This window comes from Callorhinus ursinus, unplaced genomic scaffold (assembly GCF_003265705.2).
Source record: "Callorhinus ursinus isolate GAN/ISIS: 27379988/994484 unplaced genomic scaffold, GSC_fseal_2.0 scaffold1, whole genome shotgun sequence".
NCBI classification, from domain to species: domain Eukaryota; kingdom Metazoa; phylum Chordata; class Mammalia; order Carnivora; family Otariidae; genus Callorhinus; species Callorhinus ursinus.
In genome coordinates this window covers 112813685-112829035 of record NW_027397063.1, presented here as the reverse complement: position 1 = coordinate 112829035, position 15351 = coordinate 112813685, and the positions used below count along the sequence as shown (strand labels likewise).

At 40.2% G+C, this 15351-nt stretch overlaps 2 protein-coding genes across 2 annotated transcripts in view; one reads left to right on the top strand and one right to left on the bottom strand.

Annotated features, from left to right (window-relative positions):
- MRPS22 (mitochondrial ribosomal protein S22) overlaps positions 1 to 11804 on the top strand; it is a 242816-nt gene extending 231012 nt beyond the window's left edge. Inside the window, 7 exon segments of the mRNA XM_073899429.1 lie at positions 2220 to 2386; positions 3636 to 3800; positions 5676 to 5819; positions 6128 to 6211; positions 7490 to 7635; positions 10628 to 10736; positions 11668 to 11804. Coding sequence (XP_073755530.1) covers positions 2220 to 2386; positions 3636 to 3800; positions 5676 to 5819; positions 6128 to 6211; positions 7490 to 7635; positions 10628 to 10736; positions 11668 to 11763 — 911 coding nt within the window. The 3' untranslated portion in view covers positions 11764 to 11804.
- A 243-nt stretch (positions 11805 to 12047) lies between these two features.
- Positions 12048 to 15351, bottom strand: part of COPB2 (COPI coat complex subunit beta 2) — a 38910-nt gene continuing 35606 nt past the window's right edge. Inside the window, exons 17-22 of the mRNA XM_025881519.2 lie at positions 15134 to 15348; positions 13630 to 13722; positions 13356 to 13536; positions 13125 to 13193; positions 12902 to 12973; positions 12048 to 12658 (exon numbers count right to left, since the gene is read on the bottom strand). Coding sequence (XP_025737304.1) covers positions 12566 to 12658; positions 12902 to 12973; positions 13125 to 13193; positions 13356 to 13536; positions 13630 to 13722; positions 15134 to 15348 — 723 coding nt within the window. The 3' untranslated portion in view covers positions 12048 to 12565. The remainder of the gene's footprint in view (positions 12659 to 12901; positions 12974 to 13124; positions 13194 to 13355; positions 13537 to 13629; positions 13723 to 15133; positions 15349 to 15351) is intronic.

Genomic DNA, 15351 nt, shown 5'->3' with positions numbered 1-15351 from the left:
CCTCCTAGAATCCTCTGTATTTCTGTATTGTGAGTTGTAATGTCTCCTTTTTCATTTATAATTTTGTTCTTTTGGGTCTTCTCTTTTCCTTGCTTAGTCTAGCCAAAGGTTTGTCAATTTTGTTATCTTTTCAAAGAACCATCTCTTAGTTTTGTTACTCTTTTCTATTATTTTGACTACATTTTTAAGAGATTACTCTGGTTGTTCTATGGAGAATGGTCTCTAGTGGCATCAGAATAGAGTCAAGGAGACTGGTTAGGAGGTTAAGGCAAGAGATGAGGATGGCCTTGATCAGAGTAGTGGCAATGGGAAATGGAGGATTAAAGAGAGATTTATGAGGTATAATAGAGAGTATGTTGTGTGTTAGTGTCCTTTCTTTGTAAAATGGGGATAATTGTATTTCTGGTGTTATTGTAAGGATTAAATGTGCTAAATATGTAAGGTACTTAGCTCAGTAAGTACTGGCACATAGTAAATACCTAACAAATGTTATCATTGCTGTTACTGTAACAACTGCTGTTGGCTAGATGCAGAGGGTAAAGGAGAAGTCAGGAATGACTATAAGATTTCTGGCCCACATGACCTGTTGGATGCTACTAAGATAAGGAGCCATAGGAAAAGAAAGGTTTGAGACAGGAGAAAGTTGATGTGTTCTGAAGAGAAGGCTATAGTTCAGAATTTTTAGGGCCACCAGCATTTATAAGACTAGCAGAGGAAGAGGTGGCTGGGAAGGAATGGTACTTTTTCCCCCCTCCTTCTTTTCCTAATGGAAATGGAAATAGAGGAAGTTAAGCAAAGGGATGGGCAAACTATGTAAGGCAGAGGTGATATCTGGGTGTCTTCACCTGTCCAAGGCTCTTCGTGACACTGCATGGCCTTTTCAGTCTCACGTCATGATCCAAGCCTGTGTTTTCTAGTTGCAGCCCCTTAGCCTGGAATTTCCTTCCTTTTTTTCTCTGTCCTGTTCAGGCCCCAGGGGAAGCCTTCCTGACCCTGCTGCCTTGGCCTTTTCTGCTCCAAGAGTATGTGTATAGCACTTGCACTGGGGAGCACCCGGGTAGACTAGTTAATCTAGTCTCTAGAAACAAACTTTGGTTTAAATCCTGACTCTGTAACTTAACAGCTAGTTGGTCTTTAGGCAGGCTCCAGTATCATCATTTATAAAATTGAGATATCAGTATCTATTTTGTGGGTTGTTGTAAACATTCCTGAATATGTAATGTCTGGCAGCTAGGAGACAACTCTGTAAATTATTATTAATAATAATACTATTACATTACTTATTTTAAAGACTTATTTGAGAGAGAGAGTGTGTGCGCATGCATGTGTGCACATGCGAGTAGGGTGAGGGGCAGAGGGAGACAATCCTCAAGCAGGCTCCCCGCCAAAATCAGAGCCCTGTGCGGGGGGAGGGCTCGAGGCCATGACCCATGAGATCATGACCTGAGCCGAAATAGAGTCAGACGCTTAACTGACTGAGCCACCCAGGCACCCCTTATTTTTTTATTTTTAAGTAATCTCCACACCCAACATGGGGCTCAAACTTAACCTCGAGATCAGGAGTCATGTGCTCTACTGACTGAGCCAGCCAGGTGCCCCACATTAATTACTTTAAAAAAAAAATTATTTTAGAGAGAGCAAGAGCTGGAGAGGCAGAGGGAGAGAGTCTCAAGCAGACTCTACATGGAGCCCGATGCAGGGCTTGATCTCACAACCCTGAGATTGCCACCTGAGCCGAAACCAAGAGTTGGACGCTTAACCAATTGAGCCATCCAGGTGCCCCTTAATTACTTTTGTATTTTTATTTATTAAGATTTTATTTATTTGAGAGAGAGAGAGAACAAGCAAGGAGAGGGACAGAGAGAGAGGGAGAAGCAGGCTCCCCACTGAGCAGGGAGCCGGATGTGGGGCTCAATCCCAGGACCCTATCATGACCTGAGCTGAAGGCAGACATTTAATGGACTGAGCCACCCAGGTGCCCCTTAATTACTTTTTTATGTTTCTTCCTCCACTAGATTTTGAGTGCCTTTTTGGCAATATTCTCATCATTGTAAATGCTCAGTAAATTTTATCAAGGAATGAATGGAAGGATTTTGTAAGTATTAACATTATGCATATTGAGGTAGACATTTTGTTAATCATTCCTATTGTTAACTTTTCTGTTTAGAGGTCTTGTTGGCTTGTCATTTTACCATCTTACTTACTAAAATCCATTTTAGCAGAATCTGGTAGCTCAGAGAACAAGAAACCTACATTTATGGATGAGGAAGTCCAAAACATACTCATCAAGATGACAGGCTTGAATTTGCAGAAGATTTTTAAGCCATCTATACAAGAACTGAAGCCACCAACCTATAAGCTGATGACCCAGGCACAGTTGGAGGAGGTACGTTAATGCAGAAATACTGGTATAATACCTTTCTTGAAGAGGTTAAACAGGATTTCCAGAGGTCCCTCCAGATACCAATAGCTGCTCTTCTGTAGGCACTCATGATGGGGAGTTCCAAGCACAGACTGAGAAAAGAAATGGGAGCAGGCAGGCAGGCAGAAGCAGGGAGCATGGCTGAATTTAGGCGGACTGGGGCATGTGGGTCAGGCCTACATGTCCAAGCAGCCTCCTCTGCTTCCAAACCTGCCTGAGTATCCATCATTTGTCCTGCCTGGTTCAGTTTCCTTCCGGAGAAACCTCTGCTTTGAGCTTTGAGGATGATGCTTTGGTGGGATTATGAGATCCTGCTGAACCACAGACTACTTTAGGCACCAGGGTCCTCCTGGAGTCATGGGTATGAGTGCTTTGTGGAAGATGCTCTCATGTATGAATATGTAAAGCATTATTGCTCCTTTTTCTAATTCAAAGTAAGTTACAGTCATAGCAAAACATTCAGATATCCAGTAGTATATCACATGAGGAGTAAAAGTACCATTTTTACTTCTCAGAGGTAATCACTGTTAACAGTATGGCTTGGAGCAGTGTGGTCAGTGGTTAAGAGCATGGGCTCTGGAATTGAGTTGCCAGAGTTCAAATCCCAGTGCTGCAGATTCTTAGCAATTTACTTCACATGTGTGTGCCTCTATTTTCTCTTCCATGAAGTAACAGGTCACCTAGCTCCTATGGTAAGTGTGGGCATCAAATGAGCCAAATACAGAGTATTTGAACAATATACGGTGCGTAGTACACACACAATAAATGAAATCCTTTATTCTATTTCAAATAGCTTTTGTGGCCTGGCTTGGTCTCAGAGCATTCCTTTGCTGCGGTGAGAATGGTTGAGCCTGTAGGTGGTGCTCTCAGCCACACCACAGAGTTGGCAATGGCTAGGGCCCAGGAGACTTTTCACTCACTGATTCAGGGCTAGAGCTTCTTATCTTTGTAGTTCTTGGCATTTTCCCTGCTTTTGTCAGATGATCCTTCTGGCTTGCAACCTTGTGGCTTTCCTTAAGAAATATTTTATTTCAGGGGTGGGGGGATGGGTTAGCCTGGTGATGGGTATTGAGGAGGGCACGTTTTGCATGGTGCACTGGGTGTTATGAACAAACAATGAATCATGGAACACTGCATCAAAAACTAATGATGTAATATATGGTGATTAACATAACAATAAAAAAAATTAAAAAAAAATATTTTATTTCATTAGGCTACAAGAAAGGCAATTGAGGCAGCTAAAGTACGATTAAAAATGCCACCGGTTCTGGAAGAACGAGCACCAATAAATGACGTGTTAGCTGAAGATAAGATTTTGGAAGGAACAGAAACAGCCAAATATGTATTTACTGATATATCATATAGCATACCACACCGGGTGAGTAAATGTCTAATTACAAAATGATCTTTATTTGAAATATGTGGAGATGGGTCTGAGGGACGAGGGTCAACATTATTGTGACCCAGCTGTATCTGAATCTTCCAAACCAGAATTCCTGTGACTGGGTGAGACCCTCTGGAAGATCCAGCCCAGCATAAGGAAGAAGAGAAATGCAGATCAGCCCCACATCATCCTGTTACCATTTCCCTGCAGATTATGGACACACTTTATTCCAGATTGACTGCAGAGAAAGAGACAGGTGTGCTAAGACAGAACTAGGAGTTTACAGACAAACCCACCCCCAAACCACAAATAGGCAGAAATCTTCAAGGCAGTGGGAGAAGGGGATTCTTTCTGCCCAAGTTAGACTAACTCCTTTAGCTGAAACATTTTGAGAAAAATGGTTTCTTTCTTATAAATTCTTGAGGATGCCAAAAAACCTAGACTTCCCAAAGGATTTTCACTTTTCAGAATTTGCAAAAAGAATGGTAAGTTTCTGCAGATAATTTTCGGACACCACTTGCTTTTCTGTTGTGGTTCTTATTCTCTAGCTCCTCTTCCCTTGATGGCCAGTTCCAAAAGAACACTCTGGTACTTATAAAATATATCAGTTTTGTGTTTGAATCTTTTCAATTAAGAGTGAAGCGATGTACAATTCAGCCCACAGAATACAGAATACTATGTAACGCTACAGTTGGGAGAAGGGCCACCCCACATTTATCTTTTTATCATCTATGATTATGGTTAGAAGACATGATTTGAACAATGTCCATGTCTGTACATCAACCACCTGTACTCCTGACATGATAAACAGGGATCACAGAGTTTCATTTTAATTAAAATTTTTGCTCTGGGGTACTTTACTATATGTTGCCATGCTTTGAAGGGTGTTTATGGGAGCATTTTATAACCTGAAAGGGAGAAAGGAACTTAGAATTCAAATTGCCACAGTCCTTTTGAGGAGTAATTGTGTTATTTAGACATCTGTTATTTTTTTCTATTTGCAGTACCTGATGAAGGTTTTAATTATATTACCCTCAGAACACATTCAGAGACTCTTACACCTCTGAAAAGTAGAAAGTACCATCTGGTTAATTTAAACAGTCAAATGTATATCAGTTACCTGCTATGTGCAAAATTCTGTGTAAGTCACTGGGTATCGCAAAGAATTAAAATCCACAGTTCCTGCCCTTTTTCAGCTGACAGTATCTGAGCAGTGTCAAGAATCTTGCACATGATAAATTGCCAGTTAAATGGCACAGTAGGTGGAATTCAGAGGGAAGTGATCTCCTGGCCTAGGATTTGGTAGTTGGAAGAGTGAAGAGACCAGAGGCAGGTGGACAGTCTGAAACATTTATGTCTCATGCGAGTTTGGGGAATTATAGAGGTGTAGAATTAAGACTCCACATTCCTGGGTTTGTTCCTTTTATCCCAGGGACTTTAGAAATAGATCACAAAGTAGTGAAGTCTGTTTCAGTGAGACTTTGGGATGGGGAAGTGAAGCAGTTTGAAAGGTCTCATAGCACTTCTTTCCTCTGAAATGGATTTAGATGAATCTCTGACCTGCTTTCTTCAGTTGAACCATTTTATGTATGAAACCCACTTGAGGACCCTAGTTGGCACTCAGTAAATACTTTTATTTTAGATTTCTGATTGTCAGAGGCACAGCAGTGATTAGTGAAGGAAGTATCAAATCTTGCCAAGTGTTTGAGGTCTAAAATTATTATTGAAATCATATATGACTGCATTTTGCATCTCCCAGTTGCATTTTATATTTTGATTGCAAATTATTCTTATAATGGTGCTTAGTGGAACACTGGAACTAGAAATAAGTCTTCACTAAGCCATCCTTGATTATGTTTTCTATTTCAGGAGCGTTTTATTGTTGTCAGAGAACCAAGTGGCAGGCTACGCAAAGCCTCTTGGGAAGAACGGGACAGGATGATACAAGTTTATTTCCCCAAAGAAGGCCGTCGAGTTTTAACACCAATAATTTTCAAGGAAGAAAATCTTAAGGTAAGCTGACTTTGGTTTCCTAGAGTCAGTGGTGATGGTTTCTTCGTAAACAAGCTGGCTCTGGTGTTATGGGGCGTTCCACTTTGATAAACACACATACATGTTTCTGATGGTGACTCCTCTGCCGTTCTCTGTCTTGCAATTGGCTTAGTTGGGATTTGAATCTGGGTGTGACAGTTAGGAAGCCTGTGTTATTCCTGCCTCCCACTTGGCACAGAAGTGGAGGAGCACATCTGTCATGGCATCAGGGCAGGTGTTGAACTTTCATGTTTTTCTCATCCAATTCCAACTCTGCCGTGTGGTTTTAGACCATGTATAGCCAGGACCGGCACGTTGATGTCCTCAATCTCTGCGTCGCCCAGTTTGAGCCGGATTCTACTGAATATATCCAAGTGAGTATATTTTATAGTTTCTAAGATGGACTTAGGTATGGTTATGAGTAAGATTTTTACAGGGGGAGAGAGGAGAAATACCTGGACATCTGTTAAGTACCTGATGTACATCAGATATTTTATCCTCACAGCAGCCTTTGGGTTAAGGATGGGAGAATTTAAGCTTGGAGAATTATGTAGCTCGCGGCAAGTTGCACAGCTAGTAAGTGGCAGTGGTAAGGACCCAAACTTGATGGCAGAGCTGCTTCTCTTTTCATCATTCAGGAACAGAGTCATTTACTAAAATTTGCCAAAATGTAATGTATACGTCTTACAATTCAGTGTAATAAGTAATCATGTAGTGCTTTCTACATATAGTACTGCGGATAGTATAGGTGCCAGTATGAACTGGGACAGGGTGTGCTGTGTCAAAGCGTGCAGCCCAGAAACGATTGTGGGGAAGGGTACTAGGTAAGTGTGCAGATAATTATCACCTTAGGTTTGAGACGTTAGGTGCTAAGACAAGATTACGGAGTGCTTTCAGGAAAGGTTTCGTAGGGTTCTTGAAGAGGGTGGGGGCAGGAGGGGCACGGAACATTGTGGAGTTGGGTGAGAAGAGGTGTTTCAGGCAGGGAGAGGGAACAGTGTGAACAAGCAGGAGACAGTGTGCTTGCAAATGGCCAGTCATCCGGTTTGCTTGTACATGCAATGTATATGTATGGGAGGTGTTCAGGGTTAAGCGAGAAAAGTAAATGGGGCCATGTCACAGGTGACCTCAGATGCTAGGCTCAAGAATCTGGACGTCAGTCAGCAGGTCTTTGAAAGCCTTTTGAACACAGGAATGCCCTTATCATAGCCCTCAGTTTGCACGATCAGTCTGGAAGAACTGAAGGAATATTAGTTAATAAGGTGGAATGGGGTTGATGGCATCAGGGAAAAATGGAGGAGTGAAAAAAAATACACATTTTTTTTAATCCCCTAGTGACCAAGATAATTGTGGTCCATTATTTCTAGTGGTCTACATATATGTAATAGGTGCTTCAGAAATAGTGGTTGGCTGCTGAAAAGTAATTGATATGGCTATAAATGTGTGGCCGACTTGTTCCGGGCTGCCACACACTTCTACAGTGCAGGGCTGATCTAGACCATACCTATTGATTAATGAGAGTAGAGGCAGGTATAAATGGACCTGGTTTACTGGTCCTTTCTTGGGCAACACTCATGCAAGTAAATGTGGATCCAGTAATGCTCACTTTTTATTTTCATGTTTCTGAAAAAAGTTGCATTTTATGTGAATAGATTCATCATCAGACCTATGAAGACATAGATAAACATGGAAAGTATGACCTTTTACGTTCAACAAGACACTTTGGTGGAATGGCTTGGTATTTTGTAAATAGGAAAAAGATTGATGGTTTACTGATTGACCAGATTCAGAGAGATTTGTAAGTATGATCTAATAAGTAAAAGAAATTCTTACTACTGGTACAGTAAATCTGTATTTAAGCTATTTTTTCCTCAGTGATGACAGTGTATTGTCCAGTGATAAATACCTTTCACTTACCTCATTTATTTGTGGGTTCTTCCAGCATAACCCACTTTTCTCAGTCTTTGCTTTTGTGTTATTTAAATAGGGTGAGATTCTTTGAAAGAGTAAGTCGCTGTGGATCTGTATTATATACCTGGAATACTGACTTATCCTGGGCCTCACCAGTGTTCCTGGGTATCAGTGAACTTCCCAGGCACTCAAAGGGGATTAAATGGGAAATGTAAAGACATAAGCTCTGGCAGGTGCCTGGTTTCTGGTGGAAGTGGGGCTTTTCAGTAAAAGTCATCATTTAATTTATGAAAATACTATTGCTTTTGATATCCCTTGCTTTTGCAAGATTGTTAAGGCACTGAAAAAAAATTAGATTTTTTTCCAAAGTTGCATGAAACAAGGAGTATCTATTGTATTTTAATTGGTGTGCTCCCAGGTTTCTAGCTGAAACAATAGTGTTCTTTACAACTTGTGATGAAACTGAAAAGAAAATTGTTTTTGAGTATCAGTTGGATTAGAAAAGCCAAAATGACAAGGAAAAGAAACCAGCGTGGCTGTAGTAAAAAAGTCAACTTTCTACAAAAAGTCCTTGACTGACTCAAAAGTCTGAATTACAGGAGGGTTTAGTGATTACTGCCACCTTCAGACTATAAGGAGCTGTGATTCAGCATATCCTCCATGTCATCTGATCTAAGCCATTCACATAAAGGTCCAAAGGCATTTGGAAATAGAAGGTTCCACAGGTATTATCTAAGAAATACATTCCATATTTGGAAACCGAGCACCATTTCTCATAGAAGCAGCATTCTCAATGGTAGATGTCTTCAGGCCAGCTCACTTCACCAGCAAGTGTAGTGTAATCCAATTCAGAGGGCAGACATATATCTTCATCACACATAAGTAAGGGGCTGGTTGACGGTCATGAGGATACTCCAAAAAAGGTACCTACTTTCAGGTGATTTAGCAGTGACATCTCCTGTGAATGAATTTTCTTATAAAGTTTTTGAGATGGACTCATTCTGAAATGATTTTATTATAAAGACATGTAACATTTTTGTAAACAGAGTAAGAAATGTATAACTGAACATTAAAGTTCTTTATCAGAGTGTACTAATATAGGATATTATATTAATACTCATTACCACATGTAAGTTTTACATCTGAAGCAGTTTACTTGTATACTGGGAGGGAGTTTTGAGTACTTAATTTTTCCTGCTGTGCATTAAGTACAACTATTGTGGGATTTCTGACCAGGAGGACAGCGTGCTGCAAATCCCAGACTAGACAGTAGAGGGTGCACGTCCTCACTGAATGGAACCTAAGGCAGAACTGAGATTCTGCATGTTTATTTCAGACTCAAGTCCCACTGTTGTTTTTTTTTTAATTTTTTTTATTAACATAAAATGTGTTGTTTGTTTCAGGGCTATAGGTCTGTGATTCATCAGTCTTACACAATTCACAGTGGTTTTTAAATGAGTTCTTTTAAAATCTTTTTAACATGTAAATTTATTTGCTCTTATTTTCAAATATGGGCTGGGTGTTAAACTAACTTGTTCAGTAAGATGCAGGCATTATACTTTAGCATGAATGTAATGAAGCCCTAAACAGGAATCTAAATATAGAAGCCCAGTTAAGCTCTTTATAGGACCACATGCCTAAGCTCCAAAGGGAATTTTATTTATTTGGGGAATTTTGTTGCCAAGTTTATTGGACTTTGTTAGATTATAACAAGCACATACATTTATAATAAACATGTTTCATTATTTTCCCTGAAAAATTTTACTATATGAACAGCCCTGGTTTCTCAGTTCTCCCAGAAGATGGCCTTAAGAGTGGATGGGCCTTGGGATAAGCCTAGAGCATTTCTCTAAGGTCACCATGGCTTGAGAAATTCTTTACCTACTCCCACTGTCACTCCACTTTTTATCCCCCAGCCCAGGTTTAATAGGAAAACAGGGAAAATTAGTGAGATAGCCGGGGAAACACTGAATTAGGATGTCTTCACCCCTTTACCCCCCAGCTGGAAGCTAGTGACTCACTATACGGAGCACAACCTCAAAAGCACAGGCATTTTAGAAAGGATATTTACTCCTTCAGCTTTGAGGTTGCAAATGGTGGGCTAGTGTTGACTATGTGAGAAGACAGTGATTGGTTTGGGGAAAGCCAAGGAGGTTTTTATGCTGATAAAAGTTGTTTAGAGGTTTCTAAAAAGGTAAGTACACGCCAGAAGAACTGAATTCTAGATTGCTGAGTAGAACCTGACATTCCTTCTGATTCAGGAGCATAATTTCAGATTTACTTCACTAGGATGCTCATTTTTAACTAATGGTTCCCATGAATAGACTGGTGGCCTGGAGTCTTTCCTTGGACTCCTAGGAGGCCTCTTGTGGAGGCATTTATTCACGGATTCAGAGTCTTTAATGAAAACCTGTTAGGAGATGTCACTGCTAATGAACTTGAGGGCAAGTGGCTTTGAGCATCCCCTGATCACCAGCCTCCGCTTATGTGGGATGAAGGTAATATTCCTGCCCTCTGAGTTGGATTACGTTATCTGCTGGTGAAGTGGGCTGACCTGGCAGCCACCTACTATTAAGAATGTTATTTCTATGAGAAGTGATGCTCCGTTTCCAAAAAGAATACAGTCACATATAGAATATATTCATTTTCATAAATGGGGCACTGCCTGTACTGATTCCTGCCCTGCCTACCTGAGAATGGATATGAAGCTTAAATTAGCCAATTTTCTGAAAATCCTTTGAAAATATAAAACTAAAGTCTTAAAAAAATGTCTGGCCCAAGGAAAGTTTGAAGTGTAATTTTAAGTTGGCACACATTTTTATGGGACTGTGAAGCAAATGAAGAAAACCCACTGATAGCAGTAAATCCTTTCACTCTAGAGTTGATGATGCCACCAGCTTGATCCAGCTGTATCACCTCCTCCATCCGGATGGCCAGTCAGCTCAGGAGGCTAAGGAGCAGGCTGCTGAGGGATTACATTTAATTAAGGTAAAGGGACTTTTCCCACAACTGGCTGTTGTATGGTGATAATTAGTTGGGAAGAATTCTGAAGTGGGTCATATCTAATGATAACTAAACAGATTCACATATACAGAAAATTTGTGATCTTGAAATAGTAACTAGAGTCCCATATTTCTTCATCTGATAACAGAAACAGATGGGATGGGGGTGGGGGGAGCTGCAGCTGGAGTCCAAGTAGTTCAGATAGTAGGGCAGCAGCCCCCTTGTTCTTTGAGGTGATCAAGTCACCAGCACAGGGCAGGGTGGAGGGATGAGGTAAGCACATATTCCCAGTGCACCCTCTTGTCCTAGACTGTGGTCAGATTCCTGTCCAGAAGGGGAGAAGGTGGTGCTTGTATATTACTCAGCCTTAGTTGCATTATCATTTTGGAAGTGCATACCTCTCAGAACCATGGGCTTACACAGATTTCTCTTTGTGTATTTTCAAATGCTCAGAACAGACATGGTTTTGTTGGTCCGGCTTCTATCTGAGTTTTATTTTATGCATACGACAAAGCAGTTCTATGGATAAAAATGACCAGTGATGACCCCCTAGGAGGAGTAGAGAGAAACTGTGGTACTAATTTTGGTTTTCTGTGATAGGCCAGATAAAGCAAAATGCTTTTGGGGAAAATAGTCTTGTAAATATTCTCTAAAGTGAAAAATTAGTTTGTTGACTCTCATCCTCCAAATTTATCTTGAAACCTAATGTTTTTCATTTTGATCTAGCAGGAGGTGCACTGTCAGATACTATTTTTTTTGGCCCCTGTAGTATGCTTATTCTATAATCAGAAAAAAAAAAATACTGTGACCCTTAGAAGACTTTAAACTGGGACTTTGCTAATGCAGAAATGGAAAACTTTATAAATAGTGTGTGTCCTATTGCTTAAAAGAGTTTCTTTTTTTTAAATTTAAACAGGTCTTTGCAAAAACAGAAGCACAGAAGGGAGCATATATAGAATTAACACTACAAGCTTACCAAGAAACATTCATTAGCCATTCTGCAGCTTCCTGAAGACATTTTTTTAAAATAAATTTCATTTTACTAAATTATAACTTGCTTTCTCTGTTAATGTTGAGCTGAATGTTTAAGACTGTCAAAATTAAAAGTACTGATGCGAGTTCCCTATATAAAATTTTTTTTTTTTTTTTTAACAGTGCCTCTAACAGAAATACAAAGAAAACCTTGTTACTCCACTCATTTTCCTAGGGTGCAAGGGGATAATTGAGAAGTATATTTGAGTGCCTGGTTATGAATGTCTCTAATCAGACAGGTGCAGTGTCAAAGACCAAAAAAAGTACTTATATGTTTCTGTATTACCAAACAGGTAGTTTAAACAGAGCCCAGCTTAACGAGGTCAGAGGAGTTGGGTTTCAGATTCCAAAATCAGGGTGAGTCATAAAAACCCAACTATATAAACTTGGGGGAGGGTGAATGTGACCAAGAAAAAGGGTTAGGAGAATGTGAGCTGATCCCTAGGTGATCAGTAGTTTGGCTCAGCCTTCTAAAACCAGAGGCTTATTTTCATTATTTAGAAAGGAAACTTTCAAGTATTTTCATTAATTCAAAAGATTTTATGAGATATGGTCCAATGACAGTATGAAAAAAATCAAAGCCCACATTTGGTTTACTTAAGATGCTGCCATAAACCACTCCTAAGATGAGAAGAGCACTGTGCTCCCAGTGGGCCACACACAGCCTTTTCATATAAAAATCTAAGACGTTTCTCAGAGTCCAAAGCACTGTGGTCAGGATGGCAATCAATACCTGTCCATAATAATGATCTGTGAAGCTGGGTTCTCAAGAAACATTACACTCAATCATCCAGAATATCTTCATCCAGGTTGATGTCTGTCGTGTCAATATCTTCTAAGTCCAAATTATCCAGATCTTCCAGTTCGAGTAAACTCTGCAAAGAAAAGAGTTATATAGCACTTTGTTATCTCTGATAACCTTTTGAAGTTACCTCTGATTCATGATCCAAAGGGAACCAAAGCAATAGTCAAAAGGGGCATTTTCTCATTTCAGAGCCCCTGCTCTGAAAGTGATTACATCACTTGAAATGCAGAGGCCTGCCCATCCTGCAACCATTCATGGGGAGGAAGAAGTGAGCCTGGAGTTCCCATGGAAAATCTAGGTATGATGTCTGTACCTTTTCTTCTTTGTTGGCTGTGTGGGAGGCCACAATAACTGGAGTAGGAGAAGCAGGTTTCCCATCAAGTTCCTGAAAGCCCAAGTGGAGACACAGATAAAGATGAAGGAATTTGTTCAGGTAATTTTCCCCCAAGGAAAGCTGTTTAAGGATTAGGAAGTAGGAGATGGTACTTAAAATGAACAAATCTTAATCAGATTATCTCATGCAGTATTCTACTGACCTGCTGAGCTGCAGATTTTGAGGGCTGAAAGCCTTTTGCCTCTTCCATAACATTTCTTTCTTCATTTGGCTATCAGAATAAAGCAATAATGAAATATTCTGAAGTCATAATTCATCTATGAACTTGACCCAAATACCAGATATTAGCTCTCAGTCCAAGTACATTCGTAAATGTACATGCACTTCTACCCTCTAGTCACAATAAATGAGGTCTGGTTGCCTAGAGACTCACCGTGACAAGTGGGTATTGCTTGGCTGGCCACAGATCAGCATGTGTTTCCTTCACCCATTCTTCCACAACAAAGGCTTCTTTTAATCCAGGAAAAAGGTTTTCATACTCTGTTGGATCGGCAAGGGATTCTGCTGCTTTCTGATTGACTTTTGAAAGATTTTCTCTCCAGAGTTTCACCACCCTATTGTAGAGATCATGGAACCAAAGGGAGACTGAGTAAATATGCTCTAGTTTTTATCTAAAACATTTGTTCCTAAAACCTAGAAGTCTATACCTTGAAACCTGACTGGGTAAGTAAGTCCGGGCCAGGAAGGCAGCTTCTGGCAGTCGGCCAGTTCTAATCAAGAGTTCCAGGCAAGCATCAAGCCTAAAGATTAAAAAGGAGAGGCACTATTACCAAGAATAGACAAACAAATGTAGATTTAGTGTTGCAAAGTCAATATTCTTTCCCCAACTTCCACACATACAGCTCATTTCTTTCACTGAACCATTTACTTGTCATCACCACTGTGTTTACATAATCAACGGACTCCATGAGCATGAAGGATAGGACAGGTTTGTGATCATTTTCAATCTCCTGATAACTTGTTTTAAACAACTCCTAAGAAGCAGCTAAGGGGGCTTTTCAAGACCAGCTAAGGCAGCTTAGACAAGCACATTTTAAAGGCTTTCAGGAGATACAGGAGCAGAAACTCAGTTTCACAAGTGGGATCATCGAGGTCAGTGTCTCCAGTGTGGGCTGTGCTGGCAACCCAGTGATGCCCAGCCAGAAAATGTCCTAGTGTCTGTTTTCTTAATTTCAATTTTCTTTTTTTCTAAGTTTGATTAAGTAGATAATGTGTTTAGAATTCACAGGTTTTTTTGGGGGGAAAAAAACAGGGTTTTGGGTTTTAGAAGGATAATACAGTACATATACTACACATTACCTAACATCCTCAGCATCAAATAAAAGTCATAAACAATATTCTGCAATAACACATGAATACTAAATGTGATAAAATGAGTGGCATAAAAGCAATTAATAGTACTTCAGAGTTCTGGTCTTGCCATCAAATAAGTTATAAGACACTATTTTCAGGACATATTTTGGCTTTTAAATTACAGATCTATTTCCTACAAGTATATACAAATTTATAAATACATATAGAAACACACTGGGGTGCACTAAGTTTTTATAATAAAGTGTGAGGTTTAAGAAAGTCACTAGGGGAAGGTTACTGAACACTTTTGTGTTTTATTTCATAATATGGTCAACTATGTTGAGATGATTTGGTTTGCACTAACTGCTAAACTTTTAGAAGTATATATTTTTATGCTTTACAATTGGACTCAGTTCTAGAAATACCTGACATCCTCAACCCCCTTTTATTCTTGTCATGGACAGGTCAGAACTACCCAATTTGGGTAAAACTACCTGCCATTTTGGTACTACGGGAGCAGCACAATAGCTTCCTGCCGTGGTAAAATAAAATAGCTCAGCTAGGGAGAAGCAGGGCTTTTGAGAAAGGGGTTTAACATTTCTCTCAGTCCAAGCCTCCCTAAACAGCTCATTTTGCTCATTTAGACCAAATGTGTGAAGAGCATCCCTTGCTGAAGGCAAATGCCACCAAGGTAGCACTGTCCTCTGACTGCCCCCACTAGCCAGGGGCTAGGCCAGAACTCTGTCCATTCTCTTTCCAGGTTCATTCTTCCTCTCTAAATCACCCTCAAAGTCAGTGCAGAAACCAGTGTTTTAAATTACTATGCCCGCCTCTCTTAGACCTAGGATAAATACTTACTTGCCCTGTAAAAAGTAGCTCATGAATGCCACGTTGTTCTTGCCGTCCCTCTCTGCACCCTCTGCTAGTTTGTTCACCATACTAGCATTTCCGGAGGCAGTGGCCAAGAGCAACAGACCCCCATAATCCTGTGCATGGTGCAGGCACTCCTGGGCAAGGCCAAACTGACATTTACTGATGGCAAGTTCGGCAAGTTGTTTCCACTTTTGTTCTGACTG